At 42.4% G+C, this 26,686-nt stretch overlaps 1 protein-coding gene across 1 annotated transcript in view; it reads right to left on the bottom strand.

The window, feature by feature from the left end:
* IFT81 (intraflagellar transport 81) overlaps positions 1-26,686 on the bottom strand; it is a 235,567-nt gene that overhangs the window by 163,678 nt on the left and 45,203 nt on the right. Inside the window, exons 4-7 of the mRNA XM_077461990.1 lie at positions 17,232-17,412; positions 6,423-6,512; positions 4,108-4,173; positions 3,684-3,794 (exon numbers count right to left, since the gene is read on the bottom strand). Of these exons, the coding sequence (XP_077318116.1) occupies positions 3,684-3,794; positions 4,108-4,173; positions 6,423-6,512; positions 17,232-17,412 (448 nt within the window). The remainder of the gene's footprint in view (positions 1-3,683; positions 3,795-4,107; positions 4,174-6,422; positions 6,513-17,231; positions 17,413-26,686) is intronic.

Here is a 26,686-nt window from a genome sequence, read left to right as displayed (position 1 = left end):
AGCCACACATGCAGAGCCCGACAGAAAGTTGGCACTGTGCTAATCGCAGGCAGCAAGACATTTTCCCGATCTGCGGCTGCTCATGAGCTCATCCTTAGTTCTAAGGGTATGTTTCCATGCAGCCATTGCCACATTTGTCGACATGTTGAATGCACAGATAACTTCACGATGCAGATGACAATAAAGTCTATGAGAATCGACATTTTATTAACTGTAGTACTGAAAAGGTCTTGTATTTTCTACAATGTCCATGCCAAAAACTATATGTTGGTAAGGCGAAACAATTACAGTTACGCATACGCATCTGTGAACACCTGTGTAATATCAGGAATATTCAAAAAAAGCAAGGGTAACATGAAATGGGGCCCCATTGCACAACATTTTGAAAAGTTCCATAATTCCTCTCTTGATGGATTAAAGATAAAGGTTTTTTTTACCCTCTTTGCCAAATCACAGAGGAGATTATGATACAATGCTTCGGTGGAAGGAAAAGGAAAAGGAATGGATCTTCAGTTTAATCCCAAAAGGGTTAAATACTGAACTAAGTCTACAGGTATTCCTTGAACCCTAATCATGCTTGGGATATGTGGCCAAAATTATACCAATCATTCCATTGGGGGGAAGGGTGCGATTTTGTTGCACTACAACTAATACTACACACGAGTAACTAATCTACATGTGAGCCAGGTTAGGCTCGCATGTGGTGTTTTGTCTCCTCATTAAACTCCTCCTCCATTTTCAAAAAAACATTTTTAAAATTTTTTAACAATGAATATTACCATACTTTGAGAAAATAATATCTTGATTTAAATGTTCTGAATGAATTACCCCCTAACTAGGGAAAACCGGATTTGTCTTGGCATCATTAATGAAAACAATGAGAATAATGACACCTTTGTATTCAATTTAACTTTTCAATTATTACACCATTGTTGCAATGCAGTGGCTCGGTAAGTCAAAAAACCTGGAAGGGGAGGAGTTTCCCTGTTATAAGCCTGCTAATGAGTCTATTGCATTGTTCTGAAGAAGCTCAGGCTACTGAGTAAAATGCATTAACGCTACGGTGCTATACAGCTAGGCCATCCAGGCCACCCACATGCGGGTTCCATCTCCTGCATCATTCCGCCTTACCATGGAGTAAATCTGGCATCACGGAGAACCACTATCCAGTGCCAACTCTGAAGAGCTGTCAGCAATCCAACATTGGCTGATGATTAATTTAACTACTTTAAAAAATCCAGAGTAAGGTTACCTGAAAACCTGGGGATTTGAATGGTTGTTACACCTTACGGTTTTTACCGGATCATGGAGAGAAGCAGCATAGTGGGTGAGAGCTTGATAAGGGACACTGAAGTCCCACTACTACAGTATTTAATTTCTGTATTGCATTTATAAGTTCTTACGGTAATCAACTGTTGTAACTTTATTTACAAGAGACACTTCCAGCTCACCCCATATATCTCCCCATGCTGAATCTATTTGTTTCCAACATCTAGACTCTATATCCATCTGCAATCGCCCAATGTAGCTAAATATCATAGAGACCGTTTCCTCAGATCAATATCCCCGCTTCCAATGTTTGACACAACTGTGTGTCATAGAATTCAAGGGATCGTTGAATATTTCTTGTGATTTGGTGCAACTGGATGCTTTATCTCAGGCTTTGAATAATCAGCCACCCCTTTTTGTATGTGGAGTGACTGTGAGTGTGCTGATAAACCCAACGTTGTTGTTCCTTTTTTATCATTCTATTGGTGAAGGTTCTGATTAATTGTTCTGGCCATTTTGCCATATGATATATGTTTATATTTCAGATTTTTGTATCAATAAAACTTTGTACCTATTCCGCAGTGTGGTTTCCATTTGTTTCATATTTCTCTTTATTATAGTTTTATAAAAATCATACATTAACATTTATCTACCATTAAGCCACACAGCCTATCCATATACAACCACATACATCGCAACATCAAAAGAAGAAAAAAGAAAAAAAGAGAAAAAAAAATTATGTTCTTATGTGTGTTCCATTTGAAGCCCCTTATTAAACCCCTCTGCTTTAATTTTTTCTGTATTTTTTCTGTATGCATTCTATTAAGGCTTCAGGAATCCCAGTTATAATTAAGCTGAGTTGGTAACGTACTTAATATATTATTTTTATTTAAACTCTCAGCGTTGAATTTCCCCTTTCCATGTCTGTTATTGACACGTATAGAGTATCAACGTTCCCTAGTCCAAAGGACTACCGTTTTCCACATATTTCGTTTCTAACTATATCCCAGCTTTGGCTTCACCCTTTATTTGATTCACTTCCTTCTTAAAAGGTCTCTTAACTTGCATGTAAACTCTGCCTCAATGTCTTCTTAGCAGTAAAGAAGGTTAAAGCTTCCAACTGACTCACAGCCTATGTTTCTATTCCTTCATTTCAACACAGACTAAACAAAGTGTAGATGAATGAAAAACGTACTGCTTGGTTTGAGGGTAGCATTCTATTGTTTTTAGAAAATCTGGGACCTCTGGATAACTAATAAGCCTACCTTCTGTGATTCTCCAAAAAGTTATAGTTCAAGACCTAAAAATGTATTCAACTTTCAATCAGGCCTGCCTGTCAGTTTTTCAGGCGGACCTGATCGGACACTCCATGCACCTCTAAGGAGCGGCGGATGTCAGCGGTGATATATCCACTGACATCCACCAAAATCCAATCCTGTCCGTGAAGTCCAGATGGATGGAAACCCTATTTTCTATCCGTCTGGCAGACCGGATCGGATAAAAAAAATGGTTAGGGAGTCCGTTTTAATCCGATCTCCCATAGAGAAGAGCGGAGCTCTGACAGGTCTGTCTTCGCACAGTGAGTGGAGACAGACCGGTCACCCGTCCGCTCAGCGTGGATCAGTGGATCGATCCCACACTGAGCAAAACGGAGTCTGTGTGAAAGGACCCTTAATCTGCATCCCTTTGTTTAGTTCCTACTGTTTGTAAAGCAAGCCATATAGTATGTAATTTCCTTTCCTTTGTCCAGTCCACCACAATAGGATGACCTAATGGTTTTAGCAAATTCAAGCAAGGCTGCTCTGGTACCTACTTGCTTACTGAGATTTAAGCTGTCGTGCTGACAACAGGTTCCAACAGAAGTGAGCTTGGGAGAGTGCATATATGGTAGATGATCTGCTAAATATATAAATGCTGTGGGGGCTTAAATTACATCTTGCAGGATGTTTATAAAACATAGCAGGTCAAGTAATTAACACTGGAACAGAGCTATTTGAAATGAAATGTAACTGCTTGCACATTTAAACGTACACCTTTCTAGGCTATGAAATTATTTTTACTTGAGCAGAAAGTAATTACAGAATGTCCTTCTAGTCTTCTAAGATGGCAATCATGCAACAAATTATTCCAAGTGCTGTGGTTATTACTGAGTTTTTATATAATTGCAGTTGAATGTATACATTTGTAATGAAGGATTTGGCAAATCAAACGTGCTGCAACAGAGTGCTGGCTTTAATCATACTCAGAAAGAGATGGTGATGTTTGCTTCAACTACAAATTTGTTTTTATATTTCCTGCAAACGAGGTAGACAAATAGCAAATTTACAAAGGTCAAACTGTAAACTTAAGCTATTTTTTTCTTTATAGACTTTGACATGCTTGTACATTGTAAAAAGAGAATGGAGGAAACATACCTGATTTCTTTGTTCCTGCTTCTGTTGAGCCAGAGACTCTTCCCTTTCTTTTTCTACTCTCAATTGACTTGCCATCTCAAGCATCCGCCGATGATTCTGAACTGTCTCCACCTGCAACAAGTGATGGTGTAGTTCAAGTTATTCAAGTTACAATCACATCCTACAGAAAATAAGTAGACAGTATTATGTGTAACCGTGTCTTAGCATTTCCTCTTCGTATCCATTTCTCCCAGCAGCTGACAGAGAGGTATTGGATTCAAGATGTCTAAAAGCTTTGGCCTTTGGCCTAAGGAGATTCCCTTTCCGTCACTTGCATTTTCAGCTACCTTATTACAAGTGCAACATGCTGTTCTTAATCCTTGTTTGCATTCCCTCAGCCAACAGCTTTGACATTGAAATGTTACAGTATCAGATTCCTCCTTACCCTTTTTTTAAGGCGCTCAACTCTCTTCATCAGCTGATCCTTTTCCTCTTCCATAGCTATGATGTCCTAAGGATTGGATGAGCTTTAATTATTGGGAATTTTGACAAATTGATAACTAGTTAATTAGAAAATACATACAAATATACTTTTTTACATTTTGACATTGCAAAAAAGATGCAGTATGACAGGCTACTTTAAATGCTTTAAAAATCTGACAAAAAATTGCAATGACATTTGTGGGAATAATCACATTTTCAGCATCACATGAAAAGTCTTTACAACTCCATTTGTGGTTAGTCAAACCTAAAACTAACTGTAAACTATACAGTGAAACAGGATTTTTGACTTACCTGTAAATTCCTTTCCTGAGAGTACAGAACAGAACACAGGCATAAAATAAGGGCTCACACTGAATAGTTTATGGCTTGCCTTAGGAAGCCATTACAGAGATAAAATCTTGTGCTGCATGGACAATGCCCAAACCTTGGAAAAAAACTTTGTTGGGGCATTTTTAGAGCCAGATAAAAAAAAAAGCAGGTCAATATCCTGGTGGTGGTGGAGGGAAGGGACAACCACAGGCAAAGGAGGCCTTAGGGCCCAAGACAACTTTATCCTTGTGTAACACCAGAATTGGTTTGTTATACAAGAAGGCTGACAACTATTTAACTCACCCAGCAGTGGAGATTACAACTAGAAAAACATGATAGAACATGATAGGGAATATCCATGATAGATTCAAAGGAAGGCCAATGGGGTGTCCAAAGAACAAGGCTGAGATTCCTCAGTGTCACCAGAGAGCATGTGAGGAGGGGCTATGTGATCGACTTCCTGCACAAAGACCTAGAATGGAAATTCCTCTGTTAGAATCAAGCAAGCAAAGTGAGCTTTCCAGGTGTGATGGTAGACCTAGCAAGAGCTGGACTTTCCAGAATGGAGTAGCGTAGGGATGGCCAATCGATAAACCAATATCCCTGAATGCCTGGCCTTCAACAGCCAAACCATTAAGGCCAATGATCAAGAAGCGGTATGGAGGACCTTTCATACAGAAGGTCCAGGTTGTCTGAAAACGGCCACAGGGTGTCCACCAGGACCCTGGGTATGTTCAAATACCTTGATTTACTGGGCTATTATGGTGTCACAAGCATCAGCAGGATGCCCTCCTTCTTGATCTTACAGGATCCTTCTGCATTCTGGGGATGAATGTTTATGCTGAGGAGGAACTGTTAATGAGGAGGATGGTAGATGGGCAAACCTGGTCCCACATAGTCATCAGAGCATCCACAGTGAAGGCCAGAGGATCCCTGGACCTGAAAACAAACCTTCACATGAGGAGATCCACATATAGCATCTCCCCTGGGGGTGTGCACAGCAATTACAGCCAGAACCTGCTGTTGCATCCAAGACAGAATCAAGTCTTCTTGAACTGTGAGGCTTCTGGTGCCTCCTTGGTGGTTAATGTAGTCCACAAATGTGTTGACTTACTGTACCTTCAGTGGAAGCCCTTGAAGCAGAGGTGACCAACTCTAAAGGGATAGGCAATTGGCCTTGAGTTCCAGAATGTTAATGGGGATTTCTGGATTCCTTTTTCAACCAGCTTTCCTGGACCGTCAATATCACTTCTGTCCCCAGCGAGACAGGTTAGCATCTGTTGCGAGTATCTTCCAAGTCATTGGAAAAAAATACTTTCCTGACTCTGCCAGGTTGGAGATTCACATTGTCATGGAGAGCCTGGTTCTGGTGGTAAAAGTCTGGAGTAAAAGTGGGCATGGCCTCAAAAGATGCCACCATCAGCCCCTGTATCCTAATGCAAAAGTGAATTAAGGGAAACCTCCAGGACTGAAGAGTCTGTATTTGAAAGTGTGGGGGGGGGGGGGGGGGGGAAGAACATTCTGTTTCATGTCCAAAATAAACCCAGGTATTTCAGCCAGTGAATCTAATCCAATGCAGACTTTTGGAAATTTAGGATCTACCCAAAGCTCTGCAGTGTTTGCACTGCTTATTGCAAAATATGCCAATCGCATAGCTGGAGCTCGTGAACCTAGAAGAAAGCCCGGGGAAGATATCGGCCCTCACAGTGGTGATGGCTCACTGATGGAAGGCTTTGTTCCAAGGTAAGTATTTCATAATGTGCTAGTATAAGATGCATACGAGCACATTATGCAATTGCCTTACAGTTTTTTGTTTTTTTTCTAAACAGCAAAAGTTTACTATTGCTTTAATGTCTACCCGAGACATTGTGGGCCGAGACTCGTCAAGAGAAATAGTAACAAAACACAACAAAAAATTGTTTTATATATGCATAATGCAGACATTACCCGTCTAATTTCTGCAGTGGAGAAGCCAGATGATTTAAGCTGCTCACACTCTTTATGAAGGGTTTTGAAGTTTTCCATGAGCTCTTCATACTACAAAGGAAACACACATTGTTTATAATAAACTGAACCACAACAAAACATTCTGTAAAAGGAACAGATTCAACTGGTAGTGACAGCAGTAAACCATGCAGGCGACAGGAACACCAAAGAATAATCCAAGCAGGTTTGTCCTGTTACTTTTATTCAGTAAGGCAGTATACAAATACAGTTTGTGTACCTTTCCTGAAATATATTTTCTCTGAACCTCAGATGTCCGATTTTAAGGTTTTAACTTTAACGTTAAAAGAGTTGAAAAGGCAGGTTTTTTTTCTTAATGCATTCTATGCATTATGATTAAAAAAGCCTTTTGTGTGCAGCAGCTGCCCCAGCACCACCTTATACTTACCTGAGCCCCATCTCTGTCAAGCGATGCCCACGAATGTCTCAGCCATCTGATACTCTCTCTCCTGATTGGCTGAGACACAGTAGCGGCACCATTGGTTCCCACTGTTGTCAAAATCAGCCAGCGAGGAGAGAGAGGAGCAGGGCCAGGCCACAGCTCTATGTCTGAATGGACAAAGGGAGATGTGACTCTGTTCACATGCCCCCATTGCAAGCTGCTTACTGTGGAGCATTCAACAAGAGGGAGGGGCAAGGAGCAGCAAAGAGGGACCCAAGAAAATGAGGATCTGGGCTGCTCTGTGCAAAACCACTGCACAAGGGAGGTAAGTATTATATGTTTGTTATTTTTATCGAAAAAAAAACGAAAAAAAAAACGAGACTTTACAATCACTTTAATGTAAGGCTCTGCCAATTAGATCAGTTCGGCCAGGTAAGCAGCAGAATTTGAGATCCTAACCTTGCTTTCCTATTTTTATCTTTTGCTAGAGATAACTTCACACTTCTGCTTAGAGAGCCTCCTGATCATTCCAGGGTTTTTTAGGTTAACATGTTATATTTGCAGGTCCTTTTTTGAGATGGAAAACTTGGTAGACATCAAGGATTTTTTTTTCGTCCGATCTGTTAAGTGTGGCCACTCGGTCCCATGTTTCCTGGGCTATATCTAGGACTCCCAGGGATATCTACAGTACAAATTTTCAAAAGAAAAACCCTGTAAAGGACTGTGGCAAGTCTCTTAATGAAAAATTAAGAATGGTAACAGGAAGTCTTAGTGTTTTCTATCCCTAACAGCCACTTATTTTAGAATAGCCGTTTCACCAGTCCATCAGTTTGGGGCTGAAGCACTGGGATGTAAGGTAAGAACATTTTAAAGCAAACAACACAAATTTGCAAATACTTGAAAAGCATGAAAAGGTTTATTGACCCTTTCAAAAGACACCTAGGAATACCTATTTCGGACTAAGACTGTTTCTGGCTATAGAGTAACAAAGTCAAGGACTACCAATATGTGCTGGTACATTCTGGTGGACTTTGGCATTGACTTGACCAGCATATCTATAGCAACCTCTCAAAGAGGACCTAAGTTATAGCCAAGGGTACTACCAGACTTTGAAAATGTGAATGGATTGCAATCATTTGACAGTCATGGCAAGATTTACAATTCTCCTCAACAGAATATCCAGAACAGTCCAAGCATGTTTGGTTTGCATTTTTATTCAGCAAGACAGTAATAAAAACAGAATTCAATGCAAATAGGTCTTGTACAAGTCCATAACATAAAAAAAAAGCATCTGCTTATCCAAGCCGTTAACTAAAAACTTACAGTATGTCAGTTTGTAACTAACAGGGCACCACAAATACAATTACAAATAAATATCTGAAAAGTGCAGCGTGCATTTGTATTCAGCTCCCTTTACTCTGATATCCCTAAAGTCTAGTGGAACCAAATGCCTTCAGAAATCACCTAATTAGTAAACAGAGTACACCTGTGTGCAATTTAATCTCAGTATAAATACGGCTGTTCTGTGAAGCCCTCAGAGGTCTGTTCGAGAACCTTAGTGAACAAACAGCATCATGAAGGCCAAGGAACACATCAGACAGGTCAGGGATAAAGTTGTGGAGAAGTTTAAAGCAGGGTTAGGTTATAAAAAAATATCCCAAGCTTTGAACGGAGCAATCCATCATCCGAAAACGGAAAGACTATGACACAACTGCAAACCTACTAAGACATGGCCATCCACCTAAACTGACAGGTCAGGTAAGGATCACAGAAGCACTCAAGGGGCCCATGGTAACTCCTGAGGAGCTGCAGAGATCCACAGCTCAGGTGGGAGGATCTGTCCAAGAGACAATTATTAGTTGTACATTCCATAAATCTGGCCTTTATGGAAGAGCGGAAAGAGGAAAGCCATTGTTGAAAGAATGCCATAAGAAGTCCCGTTTGCAGTTTGCCCATGTGGGGCGCACAGCAAACATGTGGAAGAAGGTGCTCTGGCCAGATGAGATTAAAATTGAACTTTCTGGCCTAAAAGCGAAACACTATGGGTGGCGGAAAAAACACTGCACATCACCCCAGTGTTGCCAACTGGCTGTTAGTTTACAGCCCGTAAATTTAAGCCCCTTTTCGGGCTGCCCGAAAAAGTCTATTACAGGCACTGCTGCCCATAAAAAAAAGATGGCTGCGAGCTGACCATGCAACTGCACATTCGCCATTACGAAGCCGACCGGGCTCAGGAAAGCTCATACATGCTCGGCTGGGCAGCGCACGTGCGGTAACATATCGGCGCCGCCAGGCGCCATTTTTAAATAGAAGCTAGTCCTCTTGGCAGTGTCGTGGCAGCCTAGTACACTTACTGCAGTAGTCAGCAGAGGAGGAGCTGTGGAGGGGTAAGGAGATAGGAGCGTGACACTGACTGAGTGGGGAGATAGCAAAAAGGGCACATGGGGAGGATGATATTACTGGGGGGGTGAAGCCATGCAGGGGACAGAGGAGGACACTGATGTGGAGAGGTAAAGGTGGACAGAGGAGAAAGCTACTGTGAGGGGGTGAGGAGGATAACACCATGTCCCCAGCCTTTGTCCACCTCCTGTATCATGTCCGCAGCCTCTGTCCACCTCCAGTATCATGCCCGCAGCCTCTGTCCACCTCCAGTATCATGCCCGCAGCCTCTGTCCACCTCCTGTATCACCTCCGCAGCCTTTGTTCACCTCCTGTATCATGTCTGCAGCATCGGTTCACCTCCTGTATCATGTCCACAGCCTCTGACCCTCTCATGTCTTCCATCATGTCTGCAGTCTCTGAGGGGGTGTCTGAAGAGGAGAGCACCGCCAGGATGGGGGTCATAGGAGGAGGAGTCAGATGTGTGTGGACTGTGGAGAGAACACTATAGGATAAAACTAGACCCACCAAGCTGGATCAGTCTGACTGAGCCCTGCACTGTGAACCTGAGAGGAGGTCAGTGACAGCACCGCCAGGCCAGTCTGAGGGGGGTTGCTGATGTAATGGGGGAGTGAATACAATAATGTAAGGGGGCACTGATATAAAGATTCCCCCATATATTAGTAACCCCCCTTACCTTCGTGTATTCACTCGGTGGAAGGTGGTCTTTAGTCACCATAGGCCCCCCCTTACATCAGAGTTCCCCCATAGATCATGATCTGCAGCATTTTACTTTACATAAAGAGTTCCCTTTCACTGTAAGGGGAATCCTGCAGACTCTGATGTAAGGAGGAACTCTGTTCTGGTTGGGTTATAGTAACCTGACCTTCATGTCAATGGAGAAATACGTTTTTACTTTTAACTTTATGCATACACATTGCTAATAGCACAAGGTATATGTTTATAGTTCAGATATTGATATGTGCACGGTTTAGCACTGAAAACTGTAATTTTAGGCACTTTTTGCACAGTCAGTAAAAAAATGTGGCTCTGTCAGTAAATTTCATGATTTTTGCCCAAAAAAATAAATAAATAATTGGTACAGTTTTTAAATTTTGGCGTCCTGACAGGAAAGTTCACTTTGGGGGGGGTTGGCCACACTGCTTCACCCTGAACACGCCATGCCCACTGTGAAATATGGTCGTGGCAACATCATGTTGTGGGGATGTTTTTCTTCAGCAGGGACAAGGAAGCTGGTCAGATTTGATGGAGCCAAATACAGAGCAATCAGAAGAAAACCTGTAATGCCGCATATACACGAGCGGAATGTCTGACAGAAAGAGTCAGACGGGAGCTTTTCATCATATATTCCGATCATGTGTATGCCTCATCTGACTTTTTACGTTGAAAATTCTGACGGACCTAGAAATTGAACACGTTCTAAATATTTCCGATGGAACCAACTCCTATCGGGAAAACCACTCGTCTGTATGCTGTTCTGACGCACCAAAAACTACACATGCTCTGAAGCAAGTACGAGACAAAAGCTTTTGGCTACTGGCTATTGAACTTCCGATTTGCTAGTCCCGTCGTACGTGTTGTACATCACCACGTTCTTGACGGTTGGACTTTGATGTGACTGTGTGTATGCAAGAGAGCTTGAGCGGAATTCGGTCAGAAAAACCTTCAGAGTTTATTCCGACGGGAAAACCGGTCATGTGTACAGGGCATTAGAGTCTTCAAAAGACTAAAGAGGAGGTTCACCTTCCAGCAGGATGACCCTAAACATACAGCCAGAAATACAATGGAACAGTTCAGAACAAAGCATATTCGTGTGTTAGAATGGCCCAGTCAAAGTCCAGACCTAAATCCGATTGAGAATCTGTGGAGAGACTTGAAAAATGCTGTTAACAGATGCTCTCCATCCAATCTGACAGAGCTTGAGCTATTTTGCAAAGAAGAATGGGCAAAAAATTCACTCTAGATGTGCAAAGCTGGTAGATACATACCCAAAAAAAGACTTGCAGCTGTAATTGCAGCAAAAGGTGGTTCTACAAAGTATTGACTCAGGGGGGCTGAATACAAATGCACACCACACTTTTCAGATATTTATTTGTAAAAAAAAAAAATTGAAAACCATTTATCATTTTCTTTCCGCTTCACAATTATGTGCCACTTTGTGTTGATCTATCACATAAAATCCCAATAAAATACATTTACGTTTTTGGTTGTAACATGACAAATTGTAGAACATTTCAAGGGGTATGAATAACATTTAAAGGCACTGTACTTCCCCTTGTCATACTCTTCACACTCCTTTCCTTCACACACTGGCCCATGTCATACCCTTCAGAACTCCTCTATTCCACAAAGTGCCTACTGTCGTACCCTCAGCAATTATCTCCTGCATATACTGACTGCTTTCATACACTCTCTGCCCCTCTCCTGCACATACTGCCCACTGTCATACTATCAGTACATACTGTTAGTTGTCCTACAATTGCACTCTTCTTCTGTACATATTTCCTTCTAAAACACTACTTCAATATTGCTTGTAACATTCCCAACCTTGCCAATTCTTAACAAATGTTTTAGCTAGTAAAATTAAAAACTTTACACCAAAACAAGATTTTTTATAAACTCATATCTAGCAATCCTGTAAGTTCCATCTGATGAGGTTTGCGCACAATGTACTCCATCACTAATGGCGCAAGCATCAGCCGTGCCTTGCCTTTGAGAAACTTATACAAAATTTCCAGTAATAAGACTGTTTAGTGCTCCATCCATGCCACCTACCCATGCATTTGTAACACAGGAGGGTCCCGAGTCTGCAGCAGGAGTGAATTGCAGTGAGCCATAATCACAGAATGCCTCACTCTGTCTTGCAGCACGACAGTGAGCTGGTACCATAATAATCAACCCTGCACTTCTCTACCTTATGCATCACTTTAGCCCTTCAAAGAACCTCTTGCTAGCAACCTAAAATGGGACTAGTCCCTAGATCCGTGTGCTAGAAGCCATCGAAGGACCTGATTGCTGTATGTCCCAAATCAAAGGGACTTAAAGAGGAAGTAAACCCTGATGGGTTTACTTCCTCTTTGATTCCCTGCAAAGGTAAAGCATAATGGACTACTATGCATCGCATAGTAGTCCATTATGTGTCACTTACCTGACACAGGAGCCAGGGAAGTCACCGCTGTCCCCTGTAGTCCGGAGCCTCCATCTTCTTGGTGGGTCTCGCTGCTCTGGCGCTGTCATTTCTCTGAGCCACGATGACGTCACTCCCGTGCATGTGCACGGGAGTCCCCACTCGCGGCATATGACCGTTAACTGCGGCGCGCTCTGTGCGCCTGCGCGCCGCTGTCTACGGTGCATGCGCCGTAGACAGGTGTACCTGTCTTTCGGCAAATATCTCCTAACCACTTAAATTATTATACATTTCCATCTCAACAGAAGCATTCTCAAAATGGCATGCCATAAAGCTTTTATAGAAGAAATCAAAAGTAATATCACATGGTCCTGTGATAAAATGGCTCCAAGACTTTATAAACATCTTTTCCCTCACGTGTCTACATCATGGCAACTAAATGTTAAAATTACTGATTAGAGGTGCACCTTTTCTTTTTGACCTATAATTTTTAAAATGAAAAGGAGAATATCGAAAGCTTTTCTATTACAGCTCTCTGTTCTAGAACAAAAAAAAAGAATAAGGCTGCAGCAATCAAATACTGCTTTTTGAACATTTTTTTGCTTTTTGTACATGGCATTTAAATATGTCAATTATTTAGGAATTGTGTTTTAGATTGCCATGTAAACATCATGCTGGGAAGTCTTCTAGGACTCCTGATACTATTCGGCAACTGATAAAATCAGGGAACACTCCAAAATGTATTTATTGGGAAACGAAAGTCACCAAGGGGGTGTTATTCACAGAAAAGACTAACCAATGCAAGAAATGATGTACAGGGGAGCGTAATAGACCTACGATCACTCATCTTTCATATACAATTAACACATGCTGAGCACGTAGTGAATTCATTTTCACCTACATAATTCTTATCTGCTGGTGCTTGTAAGTATCAGTTTTGTGGCAGGCTGTACGCTTCCTCCACTGCTGCAAAATGTGCTCTGTAACCTTTAAGTGAGCAGAAAAACATTTTGCACTGCACAGGCTGTTATTGAAACAGCATGCTTGAATTGGTATTAAGACAAACAGATACAGGACCCTTGCGGTGGAATGTAGGCGTAAAAAGACTGGCAAGTTATAGGATTTCACACCAATTGCAGCGGGTACTTTTTGTCCACTGTAGAACATATTCCTGTTGTTTTTAAATATCTGCTAACTGAAATCTTTTCCTATTTAATACAACTGTTCTCCAACTGTGCTTTCAATGGTTTGTAACTAGTTTTATTGCATTTCTTCATACCTTTTTACTCTCTAAAACAATCTATGTGATGAAAGAGGTTTACTGAACATTATAAATACGGGACAAAAACAAAGTTTTCATCACTTCGTTAACTCATAAAATGAGTCAATATTGGAAAATAAATGCAGATGGCAAATCTTGGAAATCATCAGTTCTTAAAGCGGACCTTCAGTAATTTTTTCAACTTTCCATCCATATTAAATCTTCTGCCCTTGTTGTTTTCCTTTTGGGTAGTAAAACTTTTTTTCTGCCAGTAAATACCTTATACAGCCCACTTCCTGTTTCTTGTCTGGTATAAAGCTTAGGCTTGTGACATCATGCACAACGCTCACTTTTGTGCTCTTGTGAGAGTTTGCCAGGAAGGGAGTCATAAGAGGGCCAATGAGAGCTGCAGAGCTGGAGGTGTGCCTCTGTGTAAATCCAGGAATTGAACAGGCAACAGCTGCCCATAGTTAAAATGGTTGCAGACAGACTTAGTTGAGGGAGATTTCTGCAGCATATTCGGCTAGTACAGAATCACAGTATATATAAAATAATATGCATAAGTGTTTGGAGGGAAGCTTCAGAATGGCAAAGATCTTTTTAATAAAAATTATGTGAGAAGACTGCAGTTCCTCTAATTTCACAGAAAGCAAAGCCAAAATTATAATGATCATCCAAACTTTCAGTTTTTTCAAATGATTCAAAACTCCTGAGTTGGATGGTTTCTTGACCCAGCATAATAATTTGAGATAATGTGGTGATTTACAAAGACTGGAGAGAGAAAAATCTGGTGCAGCTCTACATAGAAATCAATCAGCTTCCAGGTTTTATTGTCAAAGCATACCGTATATACTCGAGTATAAGCCGAGATTTTCAGCCTCTTTTTTGAGGCTGAAAGTGCCCCCCTCGGCTTATACTCGAGTCATCGCTGTCTGCCCGCTCGATCAGCGTGTCGAGCAGACAGACAGCGGCCATTCTATAATTCAAAAGCCGCGCCTCCGGCTCCGCCTTCGCCTGTGATAGGCGGAACACTGAATTTCCCAGCAGCCTGTGTTCCGCCTATCACGGACATCGTATCATCCTCGTACTACGGACGAGGATGATACGATGTCCATGATAGGCGGAACACAGGCTGCTGGGAAATTCAGTGTTCCGCCTATCACAGGCGAAGGCGGCGGCGCAGCTTTTGAATTTTACAATGGCCGCCGAGGCGCCGACGAAGAGGGCACGGGACGGAGGCAAGGCAAGGCACGGCACGGGACGGGACGGGACGGGACGGGACGGAGGCAAGGCACGGCGGCAAGGCACGGCACGGGACGGAGGCAAGGAGGCAAGGCACGGGACGGAGGCTCGGGACAAAGGCTCGGGACACAGGTAGGCTGGACACACACACACACACACACACACACACACACACACACACACACACGGATGGATACACACACACAGGGATGGATGGATGGATGGATGGATACACACACACACAGGGATGGATGGATGGATGGAGACACACACACACAGGGATGGATGGATGGAGACACACACACACAGGGATGGATGGATGGATGGATGGAGACACACACACACAGGGATGGATGGATGGATGGACACACACACACACAGGGATGGATGGACGGACACACAGGGATGGACGGACACACAGGGATGGACGGACACACAGGGATGGACGGACACACACACAGGGATGGACAGGCATGTCTCACCCTCGGCTTATACACGAGTCAATAAGTTTGCCAGTTTTTTTGGGGGTAAATTGGGGGCCTCGGCTTATATTCGGGTCGGCCTATACTCGAGTATATACGGTAATTGAACAAGCTGGCGTGAGAAGCTGATTGGATACCATGCACCAGATTTTGCACTTTCAAATTTTATTAAATGAACCCCAATGTGTTGCTGCTCTTTCATCTTTCTTGCATTGGTCTTTCCCTAAGGTCTTGCACCTTTTCTTTTCATCTTCGGTCTTCCATTCAATCTTCTCTTTTTTACTTTTGAGTTTACCTTCCATTTTTATTTTCCTTAGTTTTCATCCTCCTCTCCTGCTCTTTATTTTTCTTATTATTATCCTTCTAAATGACTTCAATTCAGTTGGCCATTTCTTACACTTTAACTCCATTTCAAAGTGTACTCAGCTTACATATTGACAAATCCTGCATGCTGTTCTTGGTCTACCGTTGTAGGTGGTGGAGAAAGAATTCTGTGACTGACCAGACTTTCCTCCATTTACAGGTCATTTTACATGCATTGAAATCAATGAAAGAACTTTTCTCAAGCAGGAGGCATATCCCCATTGGACTATCCATATTGCTGTCCCGAGCTAGATGTTTAGAGACAGGAAGAAAACAGGCATCCCTGCAGTGAAGATTTTTCTTCTTTTTAATTTTTTTTCTCCCCGAAAGGTCAGGCTTTTTCCCCCTTAAATAAATATACTACTAATAACTTTTTTTTTATTTGCCTTGTGTAAATCTGTTATGTTTTTCTTTATTTTTTTCAATCATGTCTGAATTTGAATAAATCTGAATTAAAAAAAAAGAAGATTTTTCCAGGATCCAGCTGCCTGCTTAATATGGTACATACTTCATTATAGGTAAGTGATTTAACTGGCTGTAAGGATTTTTTTTCTTTAACTAAACTTCATCTCTAGGGGAAGTGTACTTTCATATAAAGTACACCCTCCCCTGTCCTAGATTTTTAAAGTGGTGTTAAACCCAAAAGCAAACATTTATTACATATTCTTATGTGATGGCTGCATTCATTTTCTTTTTTAGGCTTTCTTTGTTCTATTTTCATACGATTCAGTCATTAAGTTTGTTGTTTTGCAAAAGAACCACCTCTCTTGCAGTTGCCACTTACCACTGGCAGGGGTGAGTACAATGATCAACTTTTATGTATGTAGAACATTTATCCCAAAAGGAAAAAAAGCTGTGACTGCTTATAAAGTGTTAACTAGAGTTGGCTCCAATTTGTTAGTGTATTATTGCTAGTAAATTTAGCATCCCCCCCCTAGTCCGACAATGCCTCTGTCCAAATCTGCCCCCTGTGTTCATTCATCCAGAGTGGAGGCATTCTAATACAGTGTGTTAATGACCAGATCACCATGAGAAAACAGAGGGGGGGGGGGGGGGGGGGGGGGAGCCACCACATTTCATGATTGGTAAGCTGCAATACTGTATATCAAATTTTTGGTTTTGGGTTTAAATACCACTTCAATTACTTGAATCTGAAACATGAGGCCTTCTGCGATGTTTCTAGTCTGTGGTTGAAACCTTCTTGCTTCTGAGTCTGTTGCTGCAACTCCCATGTGTCTAAACACAATGCATAGGTACCGCCAGCAGTGATAACATTTTGGCCATGGGCTTTAAACCTTAAAGCCTCCATATTCAAGTATGAGTACGTTTTTCCTATGGTCTTGTAATCCAGCTGTCTGTCCTGTCATCAAATACAATGTCCGATACATTGGCCAAACATTGTGCAAACAGAATAGACAATGAATAACAAAAATGGCCAAATACACAATAACTAGAGATGTATTAATTATACTATAGAATTCTATAAAGCCCATACCTGCTTGTTGGTCTCAAACACTACATCATCTTGTAAGAACTCAGTAGGAACTTCTAATTTTACCAAATAACGGGCTAAATAAGCTCTCTTCTTCAACTCATTTGTTTTCTGGAGTAGCCAGTATAATACTGGATGAATTACAGGTTTACTTCCAACAACCAAACCTTGGCGAAATGTGCTCCTATAAAAATATTAAGAATGAAAAATATTATATCAAATGAAGCAATGTTATAAGCATCGGAATGACAGTGTTAAAGTGTACCTATAGTCCGTTTTAAAGCAATAGGTCGGGTTATGTCTACCTTTTGAACCTGTGCCTTACCTACTGTTTAATCACTACTCCTGTCAAATGATATGACTTGCACCAGCAATTGTACCTTGCCTCTTTCAATAAATACTAATTTGATTAAAAGCAATAGTTCTGTAGACAATACAGAATATCTGCCATTAGCCTCAAATGCCATTAACTGTCCAATAAGACTGCCCTTACTATCCACTGAGACATTTTCAAATGGACAATGACAAAAGGGTTTGCCATGAAATTGTGAGCATTAAAGCTTAGTACACGCAGGGAGGATGTCGGGCAGCATCAGCCTTTTCAATAGAAACTGGCCAACATTTGGCCCATGTGTATAGCAGCATTCGGCCGGCTTCTGTCGAAGGGTCATGACCAAAAAAGGTCTGCCTACTGGCTCTCGATTCGTGCTTTCAGCCAATGGCTAAGAGTGCTGACCAGAGTGTTCTGGCAAGGGGGCTGTCCTCCTGTCAGAACACAACAGAACAGTGGGGAAGATTGCTGTACTAACTTCAGATTGATAGTACAGCGGCTCAAACCTGAGCTGTCAGATTTTGTTTTCGTTCAACCCAAAACTAGTATTAAGTATAAAGCTTTACATCAGTAACAAAGTGAAATGAAATCACAGAAGAATCTTCTCTGGCTATTAAAAATAATGGCTAGCATCTTATGGTATAATTCTTGGGTAGGCATTTCAGTTTTAAAATATACCTATAGCAGCCTGAAGTCCACCCACTCCTGCTACATCCAAATCCCAGGCCATTCTGATTGGTCGAACTTCAACAGTGTTTGTTAGTGTTAAATTAAAGTGGATCACTTTTAAAAAGGGCAAAATGGAGATTGATTTCCATAAGAGTCTGTAATTTTTTCCTGACAAAATTATGAAACACAGACAATAACAGAACATAAAATGTGCATCTGACTGCCTTATTTACAAATAAATAAAGCGTCTGGAAACCAAGAATCGTTGTACTACATAGTCATTTGAAGATAATGTGAAAAGAACATTACAAAAGCAAAATCTGAATAGTTTTCAATTCGGTCACATTAAACACATAGGTCATCATCAGCACTCTATTTTGACACAGCATGGCAGATATTTGTAATATGTACTTATATCCAATGGGATTTTTAAAATAAGATATGAAAAAAAGGAATTTTTACTTACAACATTGTACCTGTAAACTCCATTTTTTTGGAGTACATTACAGCACACGTGACTTGTATATCATAAGGTTATATACACAGGTTACCGTTAGATTAATGGACACTTACAAAAAACTTCCTAGGGACACCCCAGTACAGGGCTCAAAATTTCAAAATTTTGAGCTACTAGCCAGGCCTCAAGGGTTACTCACCACATGTTGCCCCGCCCAACCCCTACCCTGCCCCGCCCATGATTCCGCCATTAAACACGCTCCCTCCATAAATTATCTCATGAAATGACACTTAAATGTTTTATGCAGAATTAAGTTATAAAAATAAATACTAACAACAACTTTATCCGTGTCAACCAATGCAGCCTGAGCCTGCCTATGCAGCCTGCATCCGCCAATGCAGCCTGCGGCTACCCATGCAGCCAGTGCCCCCAATGCAGCCTACTTGTGCAGGGGAAGAGAGAGGAGAGCCACCACCCAGATGATCAGAGCGCTGGGAACATAACAGCTTTCATTTCAATAGCTGTATGTTCCCCACCACGTGGCATCAAATACAGCCCCTCTAGCTTGTCCGGGGAGCTTTAACAGACAGATCACCCTTCCCAGGATTGGACGGGTGATCTGTCTATCAAAGGGCCCCGACAAAGAAGATGGGCTGTATGTGACGGCGCATGGCGGGGAACACACAGCTATTGAAATGAAAGTGGTTATGTTCCCTGCGCTCTGATCATCTGTGCGGCGGCTCTTCTCTCCCTTCCCCTCCGATCACTGGAAGAACAGCTCTCATACAACCCTCCTGCCGGCAGTGCTCGACCCCCCACCAGGCAGCCTTAGCTCGCCAGCCCTCAAGAGCCACTCACCAAATGCAAGCGGAATTTGAGGGCTTCCCTAGGCACACTGTTAGAGTCTGCAAAAGACTTGAGACTGGGGCGGAGGTTCACCATCCAGCAGGACAACAACCCTAAACATACAGCCAGAGCTACAATAGAATGGTTTAGATCAAAGCATATTCATGTGTTGGAATGGCTCAAAGTCCAGACCTAAATCCAATTGAGAATCTGCTGGCAAGGCTTGAAAACTGCTGTTCACAGACGCTCTCTATCCAATCTGACAAAGCTTGAGCTATTTTGCAAATAGGCAATTTTGATCTCTAGATGTGCAAAGCTGGTAAAGACATACCAAAAAAGACTTGCAGCTGTAATTGCATGTAGCAAAAGGCGGTTCTACAAAAGTATTGATTCAAGGGGGCTGAATACAAATGCACGCCACACTTTTAACATTTATTTGTAAAAAATATTGAAAAACATTTATCATTTTCTTCCACTTCACAATCATGTGCCACTTTGTGTTGGTCTATAACAGGGCTCGACAAACCCCAGGCGCCAGGTCGCCAATGCGACCAGAAATCGCGACCTGGCGCCTAAGCTGCCACCAGCCCACTCACTATCGATGCCCCAGACATGCAGCAGCATTAACACTGACTGCCGTTCTCCTCCCTCCTTCACACTCTGCAGCACCGCTCTGTGTGTGAAACTGACACGCAATGGAGAGAGGAGGATCTGTCAGCCGAATGTCGGGGTGGGCGGGACCCGGCCGGGGTGGGGGCGGGACCCAGCAAGCTATCAAACACCAGCTAATGGGATCTGGGCGGGCCGCTACATGTATGTGGCCCGCCCCTTTTCTTAAGCAGCCCAATCGTTGGCTGGTGTTTGATAGCTGCTGAGTCCCGCCCACCCCGACATCAGGCTGAAATCTGACATATCCACCTCTCTGTTACTTGTCAGTTTCACACCCCGGCAGGGTCCCGCCAGCTCCTCTGTTACATTTCAGTAACAGAGTGCTCCGTGTGAAACCTGCCAGTGCCAATCAGTGCCACCTGCCACCTCCAATCAATACCACCTGCAACCAACCAGTAACACCTGCCACCTTCAATCAATACCACCTACAACCAACCAGTGCCACCTGCCACCACCAATCAGTGCCAGCGCCAACCAGTGCCACCTGCCAGCGCCAACCAGTGCCACCTGCCAGCGCCAACCAGTGCCACCGCCAATCAATACCACCTGCCACCAACCAGTGCCACCTGCCACCGCCAATCAGTGCCAGTGCCAACCAGTGGCACCTGCCAGTGCCACCACCAATCAGTGCCACCTGCCAGCGGCAACCAGTGCCATCTGCCACCGCCAATCAGTGCCACCTGCCACCACAAATCAGTGCCACCTGCTAGTGCCAACCAGTGCCACCGCCAATCAATACCACCTGCAACCACCACCCAGTGCCACCTGCCACCACCCAGTGCCAATCAGTGCCACCCACCAGTGCCACCTGTCAGTGCCACCTGCCAACCAGTGCCACCTACCCATGCCACCGCCAACCAGTGCCACCTGCCAATGCCAATCAGTGCCACCGCCAACCAGTGCCACCGCCAGCCAGTGCCCCTGCCAACACCAACCAGTGCCACCGCCAATCAGTGCCACCTGCCAGTGACAACTAGTGCCATCGCCAACCAGGGCCACCTGCCATCACCAACCAGGGCCACCTGCCATCACCAACCAGGGCCACCTGCCAGTTCCAAACCAGTGTCACCTGCCAGTTCCAAACCAGTGTCACCTGCCAATGCCAACTAGTGTCACCTGCCGGTGCCATCTGGCAGTTCCACGTGCCTTCCAGTGGCAACCAGTGCCACCTGCCAGTGCCACCCAGTTCCATCTGTTGCCAGTCTTACTCTTTCTGGTCAGCCCATACCCTGATGTAACAGCGTTTCAATGGAGTTATTGACTGGGTGCTCCATTGTGAGTTAGGGATTGGGGGTGAAAATGAGTGGCCTTATCCCGGGAGCTGGAAAAAAAAACTGGCTCCTAACTTTTTTAACTGGCTCCTAAATTCAAAGCAAATTTGTCAACCCCTGGTCTATCATATAAAATCCTAATAAAATACATTTACGTTTTTGATTGTAACATTACAACATCTGTAAAATTTTTAGAGTATGAAAACTTTTTCAAGGCACTGTATGTTCCTTTCTTCTCCAATATTTAAAAGGTAGTCTAATACGAAGAAAAATAATCATGGAAATGTCATCTAAAATAATATATTCCTTGATAGTTTTTCGAACATATGATGTATTCATAGACAAATTACAATTGTGAAATGGATAAATATTGGACATCTACTTGGAAAACATATAATCCAGTTGTAGATTTACAATATGGATAATTTGAATGCAATGCCTACTTGATCCTCACTGAGTCATGACATTTATGTACTAAATATCTCATGTATGTCATCCATTATTGTTTTGTTCTGAAAAAAAACAAAACAGATTGTACATAAAAATGGTAACATAAAAAGGGGTTACCGCTTGTGAAAAAGGTGACAACACAGGAAAACAAATCGGAATACATGGAAGCACTGTCAATTTATGGCAGGAAGTACTTTCATGATAGTATCACCAGGTAACGCTGCTGCTTCGCCTTAGGTCTCCTCTTCTCCCCTGACGTTCCACAATCCCCCCTTCCGTTGCAGCTCCAATCCCCTCCCGCTGTAAGTATTCTTAAAAATACTGCGGGCCCCTCCTCCTACCTATGCTGCATAGCCTGTATTAAAATCATCTAAGAAATGGTAACCTGCAATTTTTCAAATGTTTGCTTTTAGGTTTCATAGAACTATAAAGTCTAAGCAAAAAAAAAAAAAATAAAATAAATCTAAAAAGCTACTTATTGAAATTTCAAGTCTTATTTAACAATCAAAAGCTGTGCTAAGCTGACAAATTTCTGTAATTTAAAAAAAAAAAAAAAAAAAAGCCCAAAATATGGTGCTAGACCCACCATTTCCCCCTTTCAGCTGGTTGACCATAACTCATGGCTTCTCTGGGTCATTTTCACTGTAGCACATCATTCTCTCCCGGCTGCCTGCATAATGCAACTAAGCGTTACCATTTATTCTGTAATGCTGGAGGGATGAACCAAGTGCTATATACCATAGCAGACCTGCACCAATTGACTGGCACAAGGATTCTGGGTATTTACGTGGCAGTGCTATTCTTCATGGTTCTATCCACAACAGAAAGCCTATCTATACAAAATTTTCAAGGGCAGCTGGGACACCTAGTGCAGAAGATAACACAAACATGAACTATTTGTTACACACTCATGGATTGTCAAGCTTCTGTATTTTGCATATGCTGCATGGCATCATGTGGCAAGGTAATTAAAATATTAAACTACATTTTAAATAAGATAAAATACAGTAAACAGTACAGTATACAGTAAAGCCAAATCCCTTTTTTCTATTGTAGACAGAAAAAGGAATAGTCAAACGTTGTCTTTTTTTTTTTTTTTATGCCGTCTGAGTCCCATTTGAGAGATTTCCCTTCACTTCCTGTCCTGTAGATTCAAAAGGAAGTGAGAGGAAATCTCTTACAATTGTAACCAGAACATCGGTCTACAGTGAAAGATTTCCCCTGTATTCTGCTGCTGGAGACAATTAAAATTTTGGATAAATCTCAGCAATGAAGGTTATGAGAAAGCAAAAAGAATAAATCTCCCTAGTGGGGGACATACACAGCAATAAATACCTGACAGGTATTCTAATCCCTCACAGCTCTATAAAAAAGGTTTTGTCTTTAGATACACTAAAATTCTCTACATGCTTTTCTACTGTTGCCCAAAGAATATAAACAGCACTTTATATGAAGTCTGGAGTCCAGCTTTAAAGATATGTAACAATGTATACATACTATCTTGGTAAATAGTTCAGCTATTATTTATCTGTCTGCAATAACTAGGAGATTCCCCTAGTGCTCCAGTTTAAGGTCACGTGACCTAATGCCGCAGGCCATGCATTGGAACACTGCCATCAACAGATGGTGAGTGAAATAAATAAAAAGACTGATGCTTGCAATGAAGAGCTGCAACCGTGTCTAAGGCTGCATTTAGAACATTGAATTTAGGATGGACCATGTATTCTCTACAACAGGGGTGTCCAAACTTTTTTCAAAGAGGGCCAGATTCGATGAAGTGAACATGTGTGAGGGCCGACCATTTTGCCTGACATTCTTTGAACCATTAAAATTCGGTCATTCGAGCACTCATACCTGGCCCAACAAAAATTCTCGTGCCTTTGTCGCGCTCGTTTGCCTGACACACAGACGAATGCTCTGTTCTTTAGGGGTACCGTTAAGTCTTAATGGTACCCCACACATTGGAAACATGGGGTGCTTTTGGTGCAGCGCAATTAAAAAAAAAAAAAGCTCTGGGACTTCTTTCCCTGCATTTTTGTGGGTATGGAAGCCCATTGAAATGCATGGGCTGCCCTACACACAGCATGCAGCCATGCAGATGTGAACCAAGGGCTTATTGGAGGGGCAGTAAAACTACATGGTTAAGCTGTTTTTACCACCCCCAACTTCTCCCCCTTTAGCTGCAGAGGGAGCAGCTGGGGGTGTACACATGCTGTGGCTGCAGCTGGAGGTATGCTCAGGGTGAATGGGCCTGCACTGCAACTACCCCGCAACTGTGTAGACTGCACAGTTGCGGTATAGTGATGCTACATTTACGGGCTTAAAACAGGTGGTGAGGAGGCAACATAATGCCTCTTTACCACCTTTCAAATGCCTCTGAAAAGCGATCTGTATATGGATTGCTTTTCAGAGGAGCAGCAGTCCTGGCTGCTATCACACACACAAGCACCACAAAAGCAGTTCTGATGGTACAAGAATGGGGGGGGGGGGTCTGGATTAAAAGTAACACACATGCATACACATACACACAGACATACACACATACAGACACATGCATACACATACAGACACATGCATATACTTACATACGTACAGACACATGCACACACACACATACAGACACATGCACACACATACATACATACATACAGACATACACGCACATACATACACGCACATACAGACATACATACACACACACACACACACACACACACACACACATACATGCACACAGATACATACAGACACACATGCTGCACACACATGCTGCACACACATACAAACACACATACATGCACACACATACAGACAGACATACACGCACATACATACAGACACACATGCACATACGCATACATACAGACATACATGGACACACACACACATGCAATCATACATGCACAGACACACACACACATGCACACACACACATGCACATGCAGACACACATACATACAGACAGACATGCACACACACACACATATAGACACACATGCACACACATACATACAGACATGCACACACATGCACAGACACACATACACACACATACACACATCCACACATACATACATACATACAGACACACATGCACACACATGCATACAGACAGACATGCACACACATACATACAGACACACATGCACATACATACAGACACACATGCACATACATACAGACACACATGCACATACATACAGACAGACATGCACACATATACATACAGACACACATGCACACATACAGACACACATGCATACAGACAGACATGCACACACATACATACAGACATGCACACACACACATACAGACATGCACACACACACATACAGACACACATGCACATACATACAGACAGACATGCACATACATACAGACAGACATGCACACATATACATACAGACACACATGCACACATACAGACACACATGCACACACATACATACATACATACATACAGACACACATGCACACACACACACATACACATAAATAAAGCCTTTTTAAAACGAATCTAGCTTGTAGTACAGTACCTTTCCATTCCATTTCCTCATTCAGCCGGGTACTGCACTGTAGGGGGAAGCAGAGAGCACAGCACACTCCTCTGCACTTTACTTTCACTTTTGAAGCCGACGGAGCTTCACACAGTGCCGGGGATCGGCTGATCTGACAGCCCTGATCCCGCAGCACACCAGGCGGGCCGTTCAAAACCGGACTGCGGGCCGCGATTGGCCCGCGGGCCGGACTTTGGACATGCCTGCTCTACAATATTAATAATATAGCCATTCTGGATTCTGCCAAAAAGCATTCCTTATTATGAAGTGAAATGTTGGTGTGCATGGCATTTTGTTTCTAATGTTTGGTGTCAAACCCTTGGGCCCTTTCACATATTACTAAAACTTCTAAAAACTTCATAAAAAATCCTGGTATTCAGTAACATGTATCTTCCTAGTCTGAAACACGAATAAATGAGAAAAGTGAAGATAACAAATGATGGGACGATGTCAGGCTCCATGCAAACAAAACAAAACAAAAAAGCAGATGAAAAAAAACGGATGAAAAATGGCAATAATAGAGTTTTTGTGTTGGCTGGTAGTAGCTTTTTAGTAGCTTTTAGGAGCGTTAGCATTTAATTAGCATTTTTACAGTACATGAATAAAAAAAAAAAAAATAATAATAATAATAAATAAAATAAAAAAGCAGCTGCTAGGAGCATTTTAGTAGTGTTTCATTTTTTATTTTTTTTTGTGCTGGGAAAAGAACTGTACAAAAACAATACTCCTAAACTCTAGTGGGCCGTACACACGATAGGATTTTCTGACAACAAACGTTGGATGCGAGCTTGTCGTCGGAAAGTCAGACCGTGTGTATGCTCCATAGAACATTTGTTGTTGGAATTTCCGCCAACAAATGTTTGAGAGCAGGTTCTCAAATTTTCCGACAAGACGTGTACACAATTCCGACGCACAATAGTCCACACATGCTCGGAATTAAGCAGAAGAGCCGCACTGGCCATTGAACTTAATTTTTCGCGGCTCGTCGTACATGCTGTACGTCACTGACATTCGGAATTTCCGTCAACATTTTTGTGACTGTGTGTATGCAAGACAAGTATGAGCCAACATCCTTCGGAAAAAAATCCACGGTTTTGTTGTCGGAAAATTCTATCGTGTGTACATAGCCTAAAGCTTGGATAAAAAATAAATAAAACTTGACGAGGGCATGTCCCTACGCACTAAAAAAGCCACCTGGATAAAACCTA

Source organism: Lithobates pipiens, unplaced genomic scaffold (genome assembly GCF_037356315.1).
Source record: "Lithobates pipiens isolate NorthernLeopardFrog02 unplaced genomic scaffold, aLitPip1_a1.2 Scaffold_3, whole genome shotgun sequence".
NCBI lineage: Eukaryota > Metazoa > Chordata > Amphibia > Anura > Ranidae > Lithobates > Lithobates pipiens.
This window is presented reverse-complemented; position numbering and strand designations above follow the sequence as displayed.